This window comes from Salmo salar, chromosome 19, assembly GCF_965601325.2.
Source record: "Salmo salar chromosome 19, fSalSal1, whole genome shotgun sequence".
Classification (NCBI taxonomy): domain Eukaryota; kingdom Metazoa; phylum Chordata; class Actinopteri; order Salmoniformes; family Salmonidae; genus Salmo; species Salmo salar.
Window position 1 is genome coordinate 7,275,291 of NC_138309.1, and position 18,476 is coordinate 7,293,766.

Genomic DNA, 18,476 nt, shown 5'->3' on the forward strand with positions numbered 1-18,476 from the left:
ATCCTCCAGGCCGGCTCGGTCCTCCCCTCCTGCTCCGTGGCTCGACGACTCATTGCAGGCTCACAGAACAGGCCTCCGGGCAGCCGAGCGGAAATGGAGGAAAACTCGCCTCCCTGCGGACCTGGCGTCCTTTCACTCCCTCCTCTCTACATTTTCCTCTTCTGTCTCTGCTGCTAAAGCCACTTTCTACCACTCTAAATTCCAAGCATCTGCCTCTAACCCTAGGAAGCTCTTTGCAACTTTCTCCTCCCTCCTGAATCCTCCTCCCCCTCCTCCCTCTCTGCGGATGACTTCGTCAACCATTTTGAAAAGAAGGTCGACGACATCCGATCCTCGTTTGCTAAGTCAAACGACACCGCTGGTCCTGCTCACACTCCCCTACCCTGTGCTTTGACCTCTTTCTCCCCTCTCTCTCCAGATGAAATCTCACGTCTTGTGACAGCCGGCCGCCCAACAACCTGCCCGCTTGACCCTATCGCCTCCTCTCTTCTCCAGACCATTTCCGGAGACCTTCTCCCTTACCTCACCTCGCTCATCAACTAATCCTTGACCGCTGGCTACGTCCCTTCCATCTTCAAGAGAGCGAGAGTTGCACCCCTTCTGAAAAAACCTACACTCGATCCCTCCGAAGTCAACAACTACAGACCAGTATCCCTTCTTTCTTTTCTCTCCAAAACTCTTGAGCGTGCCGTCCTTGGCCAGCTCTCCTGCTATCGCTCTCAGAATGACCTTCTTGATCTAAATCAGTCAGGTTTCAAGACTGGTCATTCAACTGAGACTGCTCTTCTCTGTGTCACGGAGGCACTCCGCACTGCTAAAGCTAACTCTCTCTCCTCTGCTCTCATCCTCCTAGACCTATCTGCTGCCTTTGATACGGTGAACCATCAGATCCTCCTCTCCACCCTCTCCGAGTTGGGCATCTCCGGCGCGGCCCATGCTTGGATTGCGTCCTACCTGACAGGTCGCTCCTACCAGGTGGCGTGGCGAGAATCTGTCTCCGCACCACGTGCTCTCACCACTGGTGTCCCCCAGGGCTCTGTTCTAGGCCCTCTCCTATTCTCGCTTTTATACACCAAGTCACTTGGCTCTGTCATATCCTCACATGGTCTCTCCTATCATTGCTATGCAGACGACACACAATTAATCTTCTCCTTTCCCCCTTCTGATAACCAGGTGGCGAATCGCATCTCTGCATGTCTGGCAGACATATCAGTGTGGATGATGGATCACCACCTCAAGCTGAACCTCGGCAAGACGGAGCTGCTCTTCCTCCCGGGGAAGGACTGCCCGTTCCATGATCTCGCCATCACGGTTGACAACTCCATTGTGTCCTCCTCCCAGAGTGCTAAGAACCTTGGCGTGACCCTGGACAACACCCTGTCGTTCTCTACTAACATCAAGGCGGTGACCCGATCCTGTAGGTTCATGCTCTACAACATTCGCAGAGTACGACCCTGCCTCACACAAGAAGCGGCGCAGGTCCTAATCCAGGCACTTGTCATCTCCCGTCTGGATTACTGCAACTCGCTGTTGGCTGGGCTCCCTGCCTGTGCCATTAAACCCCTACAACTCATCCAGAACGCCGCAGCCTGTCTGGTGTTCAACCTTCCCAAGTTCTCTCACGTCACCCCGCTCCTCCGCTCTCTCCACTGGCTTCCTGTTGAAGCTCGCATCCGCTACAAGACCATGGTGCTTGCCTACGGAGCTGTGAGGGGAACGGCACCTCCGTACCTTCAGGCTCTGATCAGGCCCTACACCCAAACAAGGGCACTGCGTTCATCCACCTCTGGCCTGCTCGCCTCCCTACCTCTGAGGAAGCACAATTCCCGCTCAGCCCAGTCAAAACTGTTCGCTGCTCTGGCACCCCAATGGTGGAACAAGCTCCCTCACGACGCCAGGACAGCGGAGTCAATCACCACCTTCCGGAGACACCTGAAACCCCACCTCTTTAAGGAATACCTAGGATAGGATAAAGTAATCCTTCTAACCCCCCCCACCCTTAAAAGATTTAGATGCACTATTGTAAGTGGTTGTTCCACTGGATATCATAAGGTGAATCCACCAATTTGTAAGTCGCTCTGGATAAGAGCGTCTGCTAAATGACTTAAATGTAAATGTAAATGTATTTAACAAGGGGGCAATTACTTTGTCTCACAGGGCCATGAAGGTTCTGATAGCTTTTTTCCCTTAATAAATAAAATGATCACTTAAACTGCATTTTGTGTTTACTTGGGTTATATTTGAGTAATATTAAAATTTGTTTGATGATCTGAAACATTTAAGTGTGACAAATGTGCAAAAAAATAAGAAATCAGGAAGGGGGCAAATACTTTTTCACAGCACTGTATATAAAAAAGTACAATACAACATGATCCAGCCTTCTTGGTAAAAAGAGTAGGTGAAAGGATGATCTCTGCATGTATAGTTCCCACAGTGAATCATGGAGGAGGAGGAGGTGTAATGGTGCTTTGCTGGTGACACTGATTTATTCAGAATTCAAAGCACACTTAACCAGCATGGCTACCACAGCATTCTGCAGCGATACGCCATCCCATCTGGTTTGCGCTTTAGTTGGACTATCATATGTTTTTCAACAGGACAATGACCCAGCACACGTCCAGGCTGTGTAAGGGCTATTTGACTAAGAAGGAGAGTGAGGGTGCTGCATCAGATGACCTGGCCTCCACAATCACCTGACCTCAACCCAATTGAGATGGTTTGGGATGAGTTGGACCACATAGTGAATGAAAAGCAGCTAACAAGTGCTCAGTATATGTGGGAACTCCTTCAAGACTGTTGGAAAAGCATTCCAGGTGAAGCTGGTTGAGAAAATGTCAAGAGTGTGCAAAGCTGTCAAGGCAAAGGATGGCTGCTATGAATAAATATAAAATATATTTTGATGTTTTTTTTAAACACTTTTTTGGTTACTACATGATTCCAAATGTGTTATTTCATAGTTTTTATGTCTTCACTATTATTCCACAGTGTAGAAAATAGTGAAAATCAAGAAAAACCGTTGAATGAGTAGCTGTGTCCAAACGTTTGACTGGTACTGTATGCATAGTGTAATTGTTTATTGATGTGTTCATGCAGGGCTCATCTGCAAAAGAGATTGTGGTCTAAACATGACTCCCTGGCTAAATCAATGTTAAATAAAAATCCATTGTTACACAGGGGTCATCAAGTATTTGGCTATGTTAGATTAAAGGCTAGGATGAAAACAATGGTCATGTTTGAATACTGTTAAACATCATTCCTTCCTCTTGTTGAGTTAATCCCCAATCTGACATGACGCGATGCGTTACTGCTGGGCTGTAACAAAAATGAGCATGCCATATAGATCCCCGGATGAATGTATTGAGAAATCCAATAATATAGAACTTGACTACGCACACTGTTCATTCAAAGCGATGAGCAGTAACAACTGAAGGAACAACGATTTTTATTTTCAAGTCATGAGATGGGAGGAGCAAGGGGACGAGGAAATGTTTCTTACCTCCAGAACCTTCCCTGTGATGAACTGATTGCAGGCCTCACACTGGACTCCAAAGTGGATCTGGTAGTCTTTCTCGCAATAGGGGGTGCCATCCCTAAGAGAAAAGAGGATTGGGGGAACAAGAGAGTAAGGCAGACAGAGAGGGTAAGATCTGAACATTTCTAGTCTATAAACACTTAGATATTGGCTGTGATATAAGATGGCGCCAGAGAAGAAGGCTGACGTTTTAAATGTCCCCAACCAATTGTGTTTTTTTGTTTGTTTCTTTGCTTATTTTTTGTAACTTATTATGTTCAAAATGCTACCGTATCTTATGGCCGAAAATAACCTCTGGACATCAGGACTGCGATTACTCACCACGGACTGACAGAATCCTTTTTTTCCTTTAACGAGTCTGATGTGAATAATATACTGCTCTCCCGGGAACAGACCCAGATCCCCGTGATTTGCGTGAAGAGAAGGCAGAGAAAAGGGGCCAAAGGGCGGACTGCCTTCTGAGAATTCATAGGTGATCGAATAAACCCCCACTTCCTTCCACTCTGCTAGCAAATGTGCAATCTTTGGAATATAAAATAGATGACCTACGCGGAAGATCAAACTACCAACGGGACATTCAAAACTATAATATCTTATGCTTCACGGAGTCGTGGCTGAACGACAACACTACCAACATACAGCTGGCTAGTTATACGCTGTACCAGCAGGATAGAACAGCGGCGTCTGGTAAGACAAAGGGGGGCGGACAATGTATTTTTGTAAATAACAGCCGGTGCACGATATCTAAGGAAACCTCGAGCTATTGCTCGCCTGAGGTAGAGTATCTCATGATAAAGCTGTAGTCCACACTATCTACCTAGAGAGTTTTTATCTGTATTTTTCGTAGCTGTTTACATACCACAGAAGGAGGCTGGCACTAAGACTGCATTGAATGAGCTGATTCCGCCATAAGCAAACAAGAGAACGCTCACCCAGAGGCGGCGCTCCTAGTAGCCGGGAAACTTAAATTCGTTTTTACCAAATTTCTATCAGCATGTTAAATGTGCAACTAGAAGGAAAAAACCCCCCAAAAAACTCTGGACCACCTTTACTCCACACACAGAGACGCATACAAAGCTCTTCCTCGCCCTCCATTTGGCAAATCCGACCGTAATTCTATCCTCCTGTTTCCTGCTTACAAGCAAAAATTAAAGCAGGAGGCACCAGTGACTCGATCAATAAAAAAGTGGTCAGATGAAGCAGATGCTAAGCTACAGGACTGTTTTGTTAGCAGACTGGAATATGTTCAGGGATCCCTCTGATGGCATTGAGGATTACACCACATCAGTCATTGGCTTCATCAATAAGTAACCGATGACGTCGTCCCCACAGTGACTGTACATACATACCCAACCAGACGCCATGGATTACTAAACTAACATATGGAAATGTTTTAAGATGGTCATACCATGGATCATAGAGGTGAAAGAAACTCACACCTATTTAGGCGAGGTGCTGGTAGCGGAGTGGAACACTTAAAAAAATAAAGGAGAGCTGCACACTCTAGGAGCTCAGATGCAAAGATACTTATGTCCAACGTTTCGACAGACAAGCTGTCTTCATCAGGGTATACCATCATCTAGGTATTTGATTTAGAATTTTAGGACCCCTTTAGGTATAAAAAAATATATAACATTATTATTTCATGGTCTGATAAACACTGCTGTAGCTCGTTCACCTTCCACCGCAGATGTGGAAGGCCGACATAGGCAGATTGAGATGCAGCCCATGCAAAACAGATATCTCTATCTTAAACTGACGGATTTTGATGGGTATTTTTTTATTATGTTACTTAGATTAGAGTGTGTCAAACTCTTCAGGATTATTGGAAAAATCTTCCTTTAGGACCAATTTCTAAAATTGTGATTAAAAAAAATTGTGAATAACTAATGTCATTAACCCCCTAAGGTCGAAGTTCACGCCCCGCGGAAAGCTAATTAGCAACATAAAAACATCTCCATAAAAAGCTGTCAGTTTAAGCTAGAGATATGTGAGAGATGTTTCAGGAAACTAGGAGTATGTCGCGGGTCACTACTTCACAGGAAAGAGTAAACTTTTTTAAAATCAAAATGCATTTTTTGGCAGAAATGCCTTCTGAAACATGTGAACTTTCATGTGCCTTAATAACAAACTTGTATGCCATCTAAATATGAATATAATTGTTAAATTATGAGCCTAGATGGTTTAGCCACAGAAAAAGTCAGCAACCTTCCCGCTAGCCATGATTGGCTGAGATAATGAGTGGGCTGGACATGACGAGAGATGAGTTTGGATTGGTCTGCCATATAGCATGCTTCTGTCTAATTGAGCTGGTCAGCATGTGTAGGTAATCCTGTCTAACACTGCTTTAAAAAAATATATATATATATACACACACACATACACACACGCATATATATCGCATAGCTAGTAGAACTGCATAAATGTTGCACTCCACTTTCTGGAGGACCGAGTTTTGAAATCAGTGGAATTAGAGTATAATAGCTCAGGAGATGGAGAAAACACCTGTCTCCGGATTACATCTTCATACTAAGGGCAACCATGGCATCCATGACAGGGGCAAGCGTCCATCCATGATGTATACGGGTAAGATAGTCTAACTCGCTACAATTTTAGATATTACACATTTCTAATTTTGACAGAAAGTTGTTTTCATTTCAAGTTAAAGTGTACTGTTAGCTAGCTAGCTCGCTAGTTAACATTACATGTATGATCTTATTATTCGTATCTCAGAGCCATTTGCTTGGCTAGTTATAGCCTAATGTTAGCTAGCTAACATTGAACCTGGTTGGTTATGTAACTGCAGATTCATGCAGGGTATTATCGTCATGAGTTGGGATTATGGTTCATTGTTTAGCTAGCATGACTTAAAAGACTCCACTATGCAAGTATCCATTTCAATAGAATGCCACTGCTACAACTGTTGATAGATGTAGCTGGTAAATTAACTCTGGCTATCTACGCCGATTTCAGAGCAAGGGTAAAATAATCTAGCAAGTTATATTTTCAGATAGTACACGTTTCTAATTTTGACAGAAAGTATTCTTCAACCTAAAGTGTACTGTTAGCTAGCTAACATTTCGGGTATGATATTATTCGTATCTCAGACCCATTTGCTTTACTAGTTATGGCCTAATGTTAGCTAGCTAACATGGGCCCTGGTTGGTTAGCTACAGTTCCTGCAGATTCATGCAGGTTAGTAATGTTATGAGTTGGGATTATGGTTCAATACCTAGCTACCTACATGTCCTATCAAAAGACAAGTAACCATTTCAATAGAATGCCACTGCGACAACTTGATAGACGTAGCTGGTAAATTCGCTCTGGCTATCTACTCCAATTTCAGAGCATTCTCGTCTGAGTGTGCCAGAGCGCAGAATAACTGAAGAATTTACGAACACTCAACACCTGTTGAATATGGCCGGTGTCAGTAAACGTTGGCAAAAAAGTGTAAATTGTTGCCAGCAGCAGTTGCAGTCATCAATGCTCTGGGTAACATAACAACTGACTAACCAGCTCTACTAGGGCGAGTAAAATAGTTATTGAGCTGTTCTCTCATTTGTGTCTGGAGGTAGCTAGCAAGCTAGCCAACGTTAGCCACTTAGCTTGGGTGCTTGACTGCTGTTAGGACAGAACGCTTGGAAAAACTTGAGGGTGTAAACGATGCTGAATGGGTGTAGACAAAGGAGAGCTCGCCAGTAGGTACCAAAACATTCAAAAGGCCACTTTTTTCAAAGTGAGGTTACAAGTTTCTCAACTTTCAAAGCAGAATTACTTTCCCATTGTTCCTCAAATGCAGGGTATGATATACAAGTCTGTAGCTCTGTGTCTCTACTTTTATCCAATGTAAAAAACACAATTTCAAATGTTGCTACATAAGACCGAATCAAGGCGTTCGGTCACATATCTGCATTGGATGCGTCTCAAAATCGTTTGTAGCGTCCGAACAGTTTGGCCGACAAAACTATTATGACCCCTCTATGGGAAGATGAGACTTGCTCTAAGAGTACAGATTATTGTATGGGACTTACAAACGTTTGAGAAAGATCACTTCACATTTTTTACTTTGAGTAAATGTATTTATTGGTTTCTTTTCATTTTGATAACAGATGAAAATGCAATGAATTGTAGGTTATTTGTCGATTTAAAAATGGAAATTTACATATTTTAAGGTTGTGTCATTAGATTTGGGCTGGGGTCGTGAGGAATTCTTGGGGTGAAAAAAATGGTGCCCCTAGCAATGTTCCCTCTAAGCTGTGCTCGTGCACACAGCTCTCAGGGCCTGCTGCACATAATAAATATCAGTGCACGCAGAGAAGTATGAGATGGAACGTCACTCAACTTTCTAGAGTTCTCTCGTTAGTTAACCCTATCAATGTTTCCCTTTACTGTGGGAACTGTGATTGGATAATACTGCGTTGATTCACTTTAAATGTAACATACCGAAACAAAACTAACTATGCAAGAGATTTTGTAGTAGGCAGAATGCATCGTAATAGGATTCTATGGCATTGACAGGGATGACTCAGGCCCATTCTCTACACATACGGGTGCGCCAGAACCAATCAGAGCTGCAGTAGGCCTATATGCAAGTAGACCATTGCCATATATGGATCTGTGCCATTCCCTTTGAACTGGACTGTTTACAGCATGAGCAGTCGTGAATTTGCTTGTTTTGAGATCAAAGCGAGAGCTACATGTAGTGACGTGTGTACATTCGTTCATATTCTTTGCTAGATAGTGAGTTATTAGCACAGTTATAGATAATTTGTAATCAGCAATGGGGGAGTGATTGCTTCCTACAAGAGCACAAAACGTGTGCATTTCTAGTCATCTTAGAAAAGCGAGTCAGATAAAGAGGGGCAGTGTTGTATTTAGAGGCAGGCTTGAAAAAGCTCAGTAGCCAATAGGAATAGTTTAGCATAATTTGTCTGATTCTCTGTAATAATGGTATGAGAATAATGATATTTTACTTTGCAAAGTGGTTTCTTGCATTAACTTCTTAAGGAATAGGGGGCTGTATTTTCACGGCCAGATGAAAAATGTACCCAAATTAAACGGCCTACTACTCGGGCCCAGGAACTGGAATATGCATATTATTAGTAGATGTGGATAGAAAACACTCTGAAGTTTCTAAAACTGTTTGAATGATGTCTGTGAGTATAACAGAACTCATATGGCAGGCAAAAACCTGAGAAGAATCTAACCAGGAAGTGATAATTCTGGTGCTTGGAGTCCTTTCAAGTCATTGCCAATCGAACACACAGTGAGTTAGGGTTCATTTTGCACTTCCTAAGGCTTCCACTAGATGTCAGCAGTCTTTAGAATGTTGTTTCAGGATTCTATGGTGAACAGAGAGCCAACAGGAAGGCTGGGAAGTTGGTGACCCATCAGTTTATTGGCGCGCGTTCATGTGAGAAGGGACCTGTGTTCCAAAACATTTTTCAAGACACAGGAACCGTCCGGTTGGAATATTACTGAAGTTTCACGTTCTAAAGGCCCAAAAGATAGATGCTTTACAATGTTTGACATGTTTGAACGAACGTAAATAGATTTTTTTTACTTTTCTTTTCGGCGCGCTTCTTACATTTGGAGTAGCTGAACTGAACGCGCGAACAACAAGGAGCTATTTGGACATAAATTATGGAGTTTATCGAACAAAACAACATTTATTGTGGACCTGGGATACCTGGAAGTGCCTTCTGATGAAGATTATTAAAGGTAAGTGAATATTTATAATGCTATTTAATATTTTAGATGACTCCAAAATGGCGGCTATCTGTATTGCCTAGTGTATTATTCTGAGCGCAGTACTCAGATTATTGCAAAGTGTGCCTTCCCAGTAAAGTTATTTTGAAATCTTTCACAGCTTTAGCATAAAGGAGATGTTCATCTCTAATTCTTTGAATGACAGTTTAATATTTTATCAACGTTTATGATGAGTATTTTTGTAAATTGTAGCGCTGGTTCACCGGAAGTATTGGAGGCAAAATATTTTCTGAACGACACGAGCAAATGTAAAATGCTGTTTTTATATATAAATATGAACTTGATCGAACAAAAAATGCATGTATTGTGTAACATGATGTCCTAGGAGTGTCATCTGATGAAGATCGTCAAAGGTTAGTGCTTCATTTAGCTGTGTTTTGGGTATTTGTGATGCATGCTAGTTGCTTGGAAATGGCTGTGTGGTTATTTGTGTCTATGTACTCTCCTAACATAATCTAATGTTTTGCTTTCGCTGTAAAGCCTTTTGGAAATCGGACAACGTGGTTCGATTCAGGAGAAATGTATCTGTAAAATGGTGTAAAATAGTCCTATGTTTGAGAACTTTGAATTATGACATTTTGTGGTTTTAAATTTGGTGCTCAGATTTTTCACTGGCTGTTGAATAGTGTGGTACGATTTCGTCCCAACTCCCCGAGAGAGGTTAAACAACATTTTCAGTAACCTCTTTGTCTGACGGACAAGTGGATAAACTGGTTATGTCAAGCCCTGCATAGTTTTTTCAAAAGTCTCATGGAATGTAAGCCTACGTTGAACACCACACATTGGCTGCTACTGTATTTCCATGTTAAATGTTATGGGATGCATTTTATCCACTGTTTTTGATGGTAGGCCACTCTGGTAGGGCTACATTATGATCAAATAGCCACAATAACCTACTTGACCACTGTTAACTAAATGAAAGCGGGTACAGCCTCAGTGTTCACAGTAAATGCGCTGGAAGTTGCAGACTTCTTACAGCGTTCAACTTTGCGCTCAGCAGACCTGAAATTTGCTCAGTGACGAAACAACTTAGAGGGAACATTGGTCCCCAGGAATTCTGGTGGAAAAAAAATGGGGTCCACACTGAAAACATTTCAATACCACTGGCCTAGAGTGTAGTCTGTTTGCCAGATATCCATTCTCTCCATTGTCTAAGACACACCAATATCAGCACAAATCATAGCACAGTGGCGACCCGTCATTCAGGGCAGGTTGGCTCTGTTTTGCATGTTATTTTGGCGGCATTAATATGTGTCACATATCACTTTGCAAACAATGTTAAAAAAAATGATAATTTAGATTAAGCCACATACAAACATCGTCTCTTTTTTGCTTTCTTGAGTAAGGCCGCTCCAAAATGCAGGTGTTTCAGCCTAGTTCAGTGCTTTCTGTGGTGGAGGGGCAGAAAATATGGAGCGTAGGGGTTGGTAATGGTAATGTTCTCTAGTTGCACCATGATTGGCTCAGTGTTCTGTCACTCATGGGGACACTACGTCACCGCAGAATCTATGGCTAGAGTTAAAAAATTCAAGCCCCTTGTGTGCTGCCATAGAGTTACATTAGAAGTGCCCATCCAAGAAGGCTCAAGGTAATTGGGCACAGATAAAATTACATCAAATCACGCTGTATGTTGACATAATTGGACTGATCATGTCAACATCATACTTTTTAAAATAGACAATCTACTGGCAAATCCTTTTCAATCCTCTTCATATGAAGAGAGAAATTATGAAGAGAAATGGTATATAAAATGTATCGGTGGTCATCGGCCATTGGACATAAACATTACACAACAAGTTGGAAACCGCAAATTCAACTGAGTGGTTTGGAAGGAATCAATGGCTAACTGCAAGCCTTGCAAAGCAATCAGTAGCCTGCTATTCAGAGGAGTGGGTGTGTGGTCCAACTGGGTTTAAGGGTCTCTTTTCCAAGTTTAAAATGATAAACATTCAATATTGGCCATGCTGTCAATCCAGTATGACTTCTGCCGTGTTCAAAACTGGAAACTCGGAACTCAGGCTTCAGTGAGTTCAAGACAACTGCGAACTCAGAAAAAAAGCTCAGACTGGGAAAATACGTTTTGAACGCCCATCCAACTCGGAATTCCAAGTTGGGAACTCGGGCCTCTTTCTAGCGCTCTGACCTGAAGATCACTGACGTCATGATTCGACCTTGTTTTTTTCCAGAGTTCCCAGTTGTCTTGAAAGCGCCATAAATCCAGAGAATGCCAGACTTTGATGACAAAGTTTTATGACAAAACTTGCCCACGAAGGACCAAATAAAATAAAATAAAAATGTATTGGTCACATACACATTGTTAGCAGATGTTAATGCGAGTGTAGCGAAATGCTTGTGCTTCTAGTTCCTACAGTGCAGTAATATCTAACAAGTAATTTAACCAATTCACAATGACTACCTTAAACACACAAATGTAAATGGATGGAATAAGAATATGTACACATAAATATATTGGTGCGGCATAGGCAAGATGCAACAGATGGTTGAAGTCGGAAGTTTACATACACCTTAGCCAAATACATTTAAACTCAGTTTCACAATTCCTGACATTTAATTCAGGTTATGTCGATATAGGACTCGTTTTACTGTGGATATAGATACTTTTGAACCCATTCCCTCCAGCATCTTCACAAGGTCCTTTGCTGTTGTTATGGGATTGATTTGCACTTTTCGCACCAAAGTACGTTCATTTCTAGGAGACACAACGCGTCTCCTTCCTGAGCGTTATGACGGCTGCGTGGTCCCATAGTGTTTATACTTGCGTACTATTGTTTGTACAGATGAACGTGGTACCTTCAGGCATTTGGAAATTGCTCCCAAGGATGAACCAGACTTGTGGAGGTCTACAATTGTTTTTCTGAGGTCTTGGCTGATTTCTTTTGATTTTCTCATGATGTCACTGAGTTTGAAGGTAGGAAATACATCCACAGGTACACCTCCAATTGACTCAAATGATGTCAATTAGCCTATCAGAAGCTTCTAAAGCCATGACATTGTATTCTGGAATTTTCCATGCTGTTTAAAGGCACAGTCAACTTAGTGTATGTAAACTTCAGACCCACTGGAATTGTGATACAGTGAATTATAAGTGAAATAATCTGTCTGTAAACAATTGTTGGAAAAATGACTTGTGTCATGCACAAAGTAGATGTCCTAACCGACTTGCCAAAACTATCGTTTGTTAACAAGAAATTTGTGGAGTGGTTGAAAAATGAGTTTTAATGACTCCAACCTAAGTGTATGTAAACTTCCGACTTCTACTGTAAATCATGCAGATATAACTTGTGTGTAAGCAGTATATAAGAGAACGAATACGACTGCCCTGGTGAAGCTCACTTCAGCCCTGTACTTTATGCATCTGAGTTTCACTGTGACCTCTTCAGCTTGTTATTAGAGTTATTCATTTAAGATTGACTTCGAGTGTCTCGTGTAGAATTTCCACAACAATTTGGCGTCACAAACTGCATGATTGATTCTGCCTGCCAAGCATTCTAGTGAGGGTCTGCAAGAAAAACCAGTGCCACATTTTATGAAGTGTGAGGGAAATTCCCGGAATGAAGGGTTTGAAAGTGTCTCTGGTTGTATGCATTGATTTTGTTTACTTACTCCTTTGATAGTTTAAGTAATAACGAAATTAATAAAATGTTATGATAATTATCAGAGTGAGTGATAAGAGTAGGGAATGTGGTGGAACATTTGTTTGTGCTTTTCTAAAAAACAATTTCTGTGTTCATGCAAGTGACTGATTGAACATGCCTGAGAGGAATCCTCACTATCAGTATCTGCAATTTGGCAGTACGCCCAGAACCTTGTTTTGAGAAAGAAAGGGATATGTCAATTTCAAGGTCTCAGCTTGGAGAGAAGAAGCCTTGTGGGGTATTGTTCGGACACATGCATGAATCAAACGTTAATGATTAATTCATTATGAATATTTTAAATCATGCAAATATAACTAACTTGTCTGTGTAAGCAGTATATTAGAGAACAAACGCGACTGCCCTGGTGAAGCTCACTTCAGACCGGTACGTTATGCATCTAAGTTTGAGCGTGACCCCTCCAGCTTGCTGTTAATAAACAATGATTCATTTAGATTGACTTCGATGACAATCCCATCTGCCAACTTCTGTATGTAGCGTTTGAATAGTTTGGGTTACATACTAATGACCCCTCTGTGGAAATGTGAGACTCTTTCCACAGAAGGTGAGACTCTTTTCACCGACATCTACATGTTGATTGTTTTGCTCTAGGATGCCCACAGGCCTCACAAGATCCCCCGGTACCAGATGAAAAAAAATGAATTTAAGTACTGTATATTCTATATTGAGACCGTTTAGTGCATAAGGGGTTAAATGCATGTAAAAAATATAACAAATGTTTCCTGATCTTTCTTATATCTCTCAGATACAGGACACACTTCAGAATAAACTTCCTTAGGATTTTTTTGGGGGGGGACTATCTGTTATTCAATGCGTTTGTATTGGCTAATAGCAGTAAGGCAAAATAAAAATGTTTCAAATAATATTTGTATATTGTTTGTACTTCTTAAAGTTCAAAATCAAATAGCAAAATCATATTTGTTGAGACCTTAAAACAATTCCATATAGCTTAGTAGAACACCCCCTCTTTGTGCCCCAATATTTGAAATTTCACCTATTATAAGGTCATAATTTCATATACCCAATCAGCCTACTATTTAGAAGGGAAGCACAGGTTTTTTGATACCTAAGAGAGAAAGAGAGAGGGGGGAGGGTATAGAGATTAAGAGAGGGTTGAGTGTGTTGCAGTTGATGATTACTCACTTGCTGATGTACTCCCCGCTCAGCACTTTGCCACAGGTCTTGCACTTGAAGCAGCCAAGGTGCCACTGTCTTTCCAGAGCCAATAGGGCCTGGCCATTCTTAATGTCCCTACCACAGCCTGCACAGTCTGAAACACACAAACACACTTTTAGCATGATCAGAAAGACAGAGCAGACATGGCATACACAAAAGCGCACACACACACCTCTGATTTATCTTTAAAATTCAAACGTTAGCTGGCGATGTGAGCTAATAGAACAAAACTCCTCATTCAAGTGATTTATGTTTTCAATATAACACTATCAATACATGAGGCTCCAGGTTTTTGTACCCATAAAATACTGATTATATAAATACATGAAGGTAATTGTAACGATGTGCGCTGACAGTCGTCAAGCAAGTTCAGGGAGTGAGTGTTAATAAATAAAAACAACATAATACAAAACAAGAAACACGAACACACAGAAATGAAACTGAAACCGAAACAATAACGCCTGGAGAAGGAACCAAAGGGAGTGACATATATAGGGAAGGTAATCAGGGAAGTGATGGAGTCCAGGTGAGTCTGATGACGCGCAGGTGCGCGTAACGATGGTGACTGGTGTGCGCCATAATGAGCAGCCTGGTGACCTAGAGGCCGGAGAGGGAGCACACGTGACAGTACCCCCCCTCCCCAAACGTAGAACGCCGACCAAAATAATGGAGCGGACACCTCTGCAGAGGCGCGGGAAACCGGTCAATCCGGCTGAGATGCAGGAGCATGGCGACCAAGAGCGCCGGAGAGAGAGCATACCTGATGGTACCCCCTCCTCGGCGCGCTCGGCTCGAGCCGCAGGACGCCAACCCAAGGGACGATCGCGGGGATCAGGAGCGGACCAGTCACCCCTGTTGATGCGTGGGAACCTGTTGCCGGCTGGGACATGGGAACCTGATAGACCGGTTGAGGGAGGGGAGCCTGGCGATCCAGCTGAGGCACGAAAGCCTGACAAGCCAGTGGGCGCAGGGGAGCCTAGGAATCCGACGAAGGCATGATTAAGGTCACAGTTATGAAGACTTAGGACACTAAAGAGGCCTTTCCACTGACTCTGAAAAACATCAAAAGAAAGATGCCCAGGGTCCCTGCTCATCTGCGTGAATGTGCCTTAGGCATGAAGCAAGGAGGCATGAGGACTGCAGATGTGGCCAGGGCAATAAATTGCAATGTCTGTACTGTGAGACGCCTAAGACAGCGCTACAGGGAGACAGGATGGACAGCTGATCGTCCTCGCAGTGGCAGACCACATGTAACAACACCTGCACAGGATCAGTACATCCGAACATCACACCTGTGGGACAGGTACAGGATAGCAACAACAACTGCCTGTGTTACACCAGGAACGCACAATCCCTCCATCAGTGCTCAGACTGTCCGCAATAGGCTGAGAGAGGCTGGACTGAAGGCTTGTAGGCCTGTTGTAAGACAGGTCCTCACCAGACATCACTGGCAACAATGTCGCCTATGGGCACAAACCCACCATCGCTGGACCAGACAGTACTGGAAAAAGTGGTTTTGAGTCGCGGTTTTGTCTCACCGGGGGTGATGGTCGGATTCGCGTTTATCGTTGAAGGAATGAGTGTTACACCGAAGCCTGTACTCTGGAGCAGGATCGATTTGGAGGTGGATGGTCTGGGGCGGTGTGTCACATCATCATTGGACTGAGCTTGTCGTCATTGCAGGCAATCTCAACGCTGTGCGTTACAGGGAAGACATCCTCCTCCCTCATGTGGTACCCTTCCTGCTGACATGACCCTCCAGCATGACAATGCCACCAGTCATACTGCTCGTTCTGTGCATGATTTACTGCAAGACAGGAATGTCAGTGTTCTGCCATGGCCAGTGAAGAGCCTGGATCGCAATCCCATTAAGCACGTCTGGGACCTGTTGGATCGGAGGGTGAGGGCAAGGACCATTCCCCCCAGAAATGTCAGGGAACTTGCAGGTGCCTTGGTGGAAGACTGGGGTAACATCTCACAGGAAGAACTGGAAAATCTGGTGCAGTCCATGAGGAGGAGATGCACTGCAGTACTTAATGCAGCTGATGGCCACACCAGATACTGACTGTTACTTCTGATTTTGACCCCCCCCCCTTTGTTCAGGGACACATTATTCCATTTCTGTTAGTCACAGCTAATTCTTTATGATGGCAGCCATGTTTGTTTGTTTGACAAGCAAAAACTCTTTCATACCAGTGTCATGACGTTGGCCTCTTTTGGTACAGGGAGGACAGTTGACCCCCTCCCCTTTGTACCATCCCCCAACCTACCTTCCCCCCAACCCAGGCCCTGTGTGAAAGAGTTGTAAAATTCCAGGAGAGTCTCTGGCCATATGGCCCATAGAGAGACACAGGAAATTCTTCCAACTCACAGAATTGGGGAGCCAAGCGACATTTGTCTTCTGGAGAAGGTATGGAAGATTGGTGAAGAATCCAGCTACGAACTGGTCCGCTTGGTACAATTTTGTGATACTCAGAAGAGACAATATAGCCATATTACCATAAAACTGTTTATATAATAGCCTCAGCTTGAGACTTGCATCATAATGGTTGTATAGAATGTATTAATAAGGATAAAGCTTTTGTAATACATTGAGATGCTATGTACTGATGTTAATGTGATAGAATTGTATTTCTGTAACCAAGTCTAACTCAGTCATAGGCACGCCCCCAGGGACACATACAGGACCAGGCGTCATTTGACAAGCCTGTTCAAGGGTCACTATAAAACCCACCCTGATTTACATTTCTTTAGACCAGGCCTCCACTCCATGGCCAATAGGTTTTACCATCCAATTCCTCTACTGAAAGTGAACTATACCACGTGGTTAACTTTTAGACTATTGATACCGACAGAATAAGAACAAGTCTTTGATATTAATTATTAGTCTGCAGCTAAGTTAATTATATCATTGAATGCGAAGACCAACGAAACATCCATTCTATAACGACATTAATGAATGTCGCTTTGAAAGATCCATCCTAACCGAGAGAGAGAGAGAGAGAGAACTCTCCATCAGAACGACGCTCGAACAAGGATTCCGACGACACATGAGCGTAAATATATATTGATTGCAATTGTTCCCGAATGAGCGAGCCTTCAATTGTCAATTGTTAATATTAATGAACTCTGTGTACCTTCTCAGCTGACCGTTTATGACCCATTGTCTAACAGACCAGCCATGCCTGTTAGCCATTAGGGCACATTACTATACCAATCCTTTGTGACGATAATTACTGTTTGTATGTTTTCTGTTAATTACTTAGTGTAGTAAATAAATGATTTTAAGACAATTGATGTATGGATGATTTTAGTAAAGACTGGGTTCGTGCAGATACAACAATTTACGACGTTTGGAATGAGACTGGACTCGAGGTAAAATACACCATTTAAACCAGAAGATAATCGGCCTATACTATAATAGAATATTATAATACAGGAAAGTTATATTAGGAAAATTATAGCTTTGTAATCTGAATATTCTCCTTGGTGCCCCGATCTCCTAGTTAATTACAATTAAATGATTAATCAGTTTAATTGCGTGATAATAATTACAGGGAGTTAATTGATAAACATGTCTTCAGTTTAATGGTACCCCAAAGACACGACATTTATGGTGCCCCCGTGTGAGGATTCAAACTAAAACGCACGTTGGGCCATTTTGATAATACATTATGGAGCCCCCGTGCGAGGAATCTAAGATAGAATTGGACTTTGCTGTGAAATTCTATATATCAATTGTGCAAACAGAATTGTACAAACAGCCTGCTATCTAAACAAAGTGATTGTTCATTTTCCATTGAGAGAAGCTATTTAGAGTAGCTCCGGTCTTATGTCGATAGCAGTGAGGGATAAATTCCAGTTTTAGTCCGTTAGGCCAAACGGTACTATTTCTGTCGGTAAAAATGAACTTCTAGAGTAAGGTTAGAAATTAGAAGTTAACTGTCCGGTAACCGAGCCGAATAATTTGCCTACCGCACTAAGACAGTGTGGGCAGACCGTATGCGTATCTGTATTTAAGTACCGTGTCGCTCCGGTCAGCATAAACGCTAGCAGAATATGCTGAATGGGGTTAAGGTGAGACGTCACTAGAAAACCCACCCTTTCCATAGTGAAAGGATCCTATTTTGGTGCTTGGAAGGATAATCCTGAACCAAGTAGCAATAGCTTAGCATTATGGGCAAGCTAACAGAGAGGGAACATTTTACCCTCCTCCGTACCACGTTTAAAATTCCTCCGTAGCGCGACGGAAGTCAGACCTTTGTACTTCCGTTTAATTTCAGCATTCTGCACCCTGGTGGTGAAGAATTGCCAGTACATCTCTA

At 42.6% G+C, this 18,476-nt stretch overlaps 1 protein-coding gene across 1 annotated transcript in view; it reads right to left on the bottom strand.

The window, feature by feature from the left end:
- ablim1b (actin binding LIM protein 1b) overlaps positions 1-18,476 on the bottom strand; it is a 132,589-nt gene that overhangs the window by 39,760 nt on the left and 74,353 nt on the right. Inside the window, exons 5-6 of the mRNA XM_082966035.1 lie at positions 14,119-14,245; positions 3,497-3,590 (exon numbers count right to left, since the gene is read on the bottom strand). Of these exons, the coding sequence (XP_082822161.1) occupies positions 3,497-3,590; positions 14,119-14,245 (221 nt within the window). The remainder of the gene's footprint in view (positions 1-3,496; positions 3,591-14,118; positions 14,246-18,476) is intronic.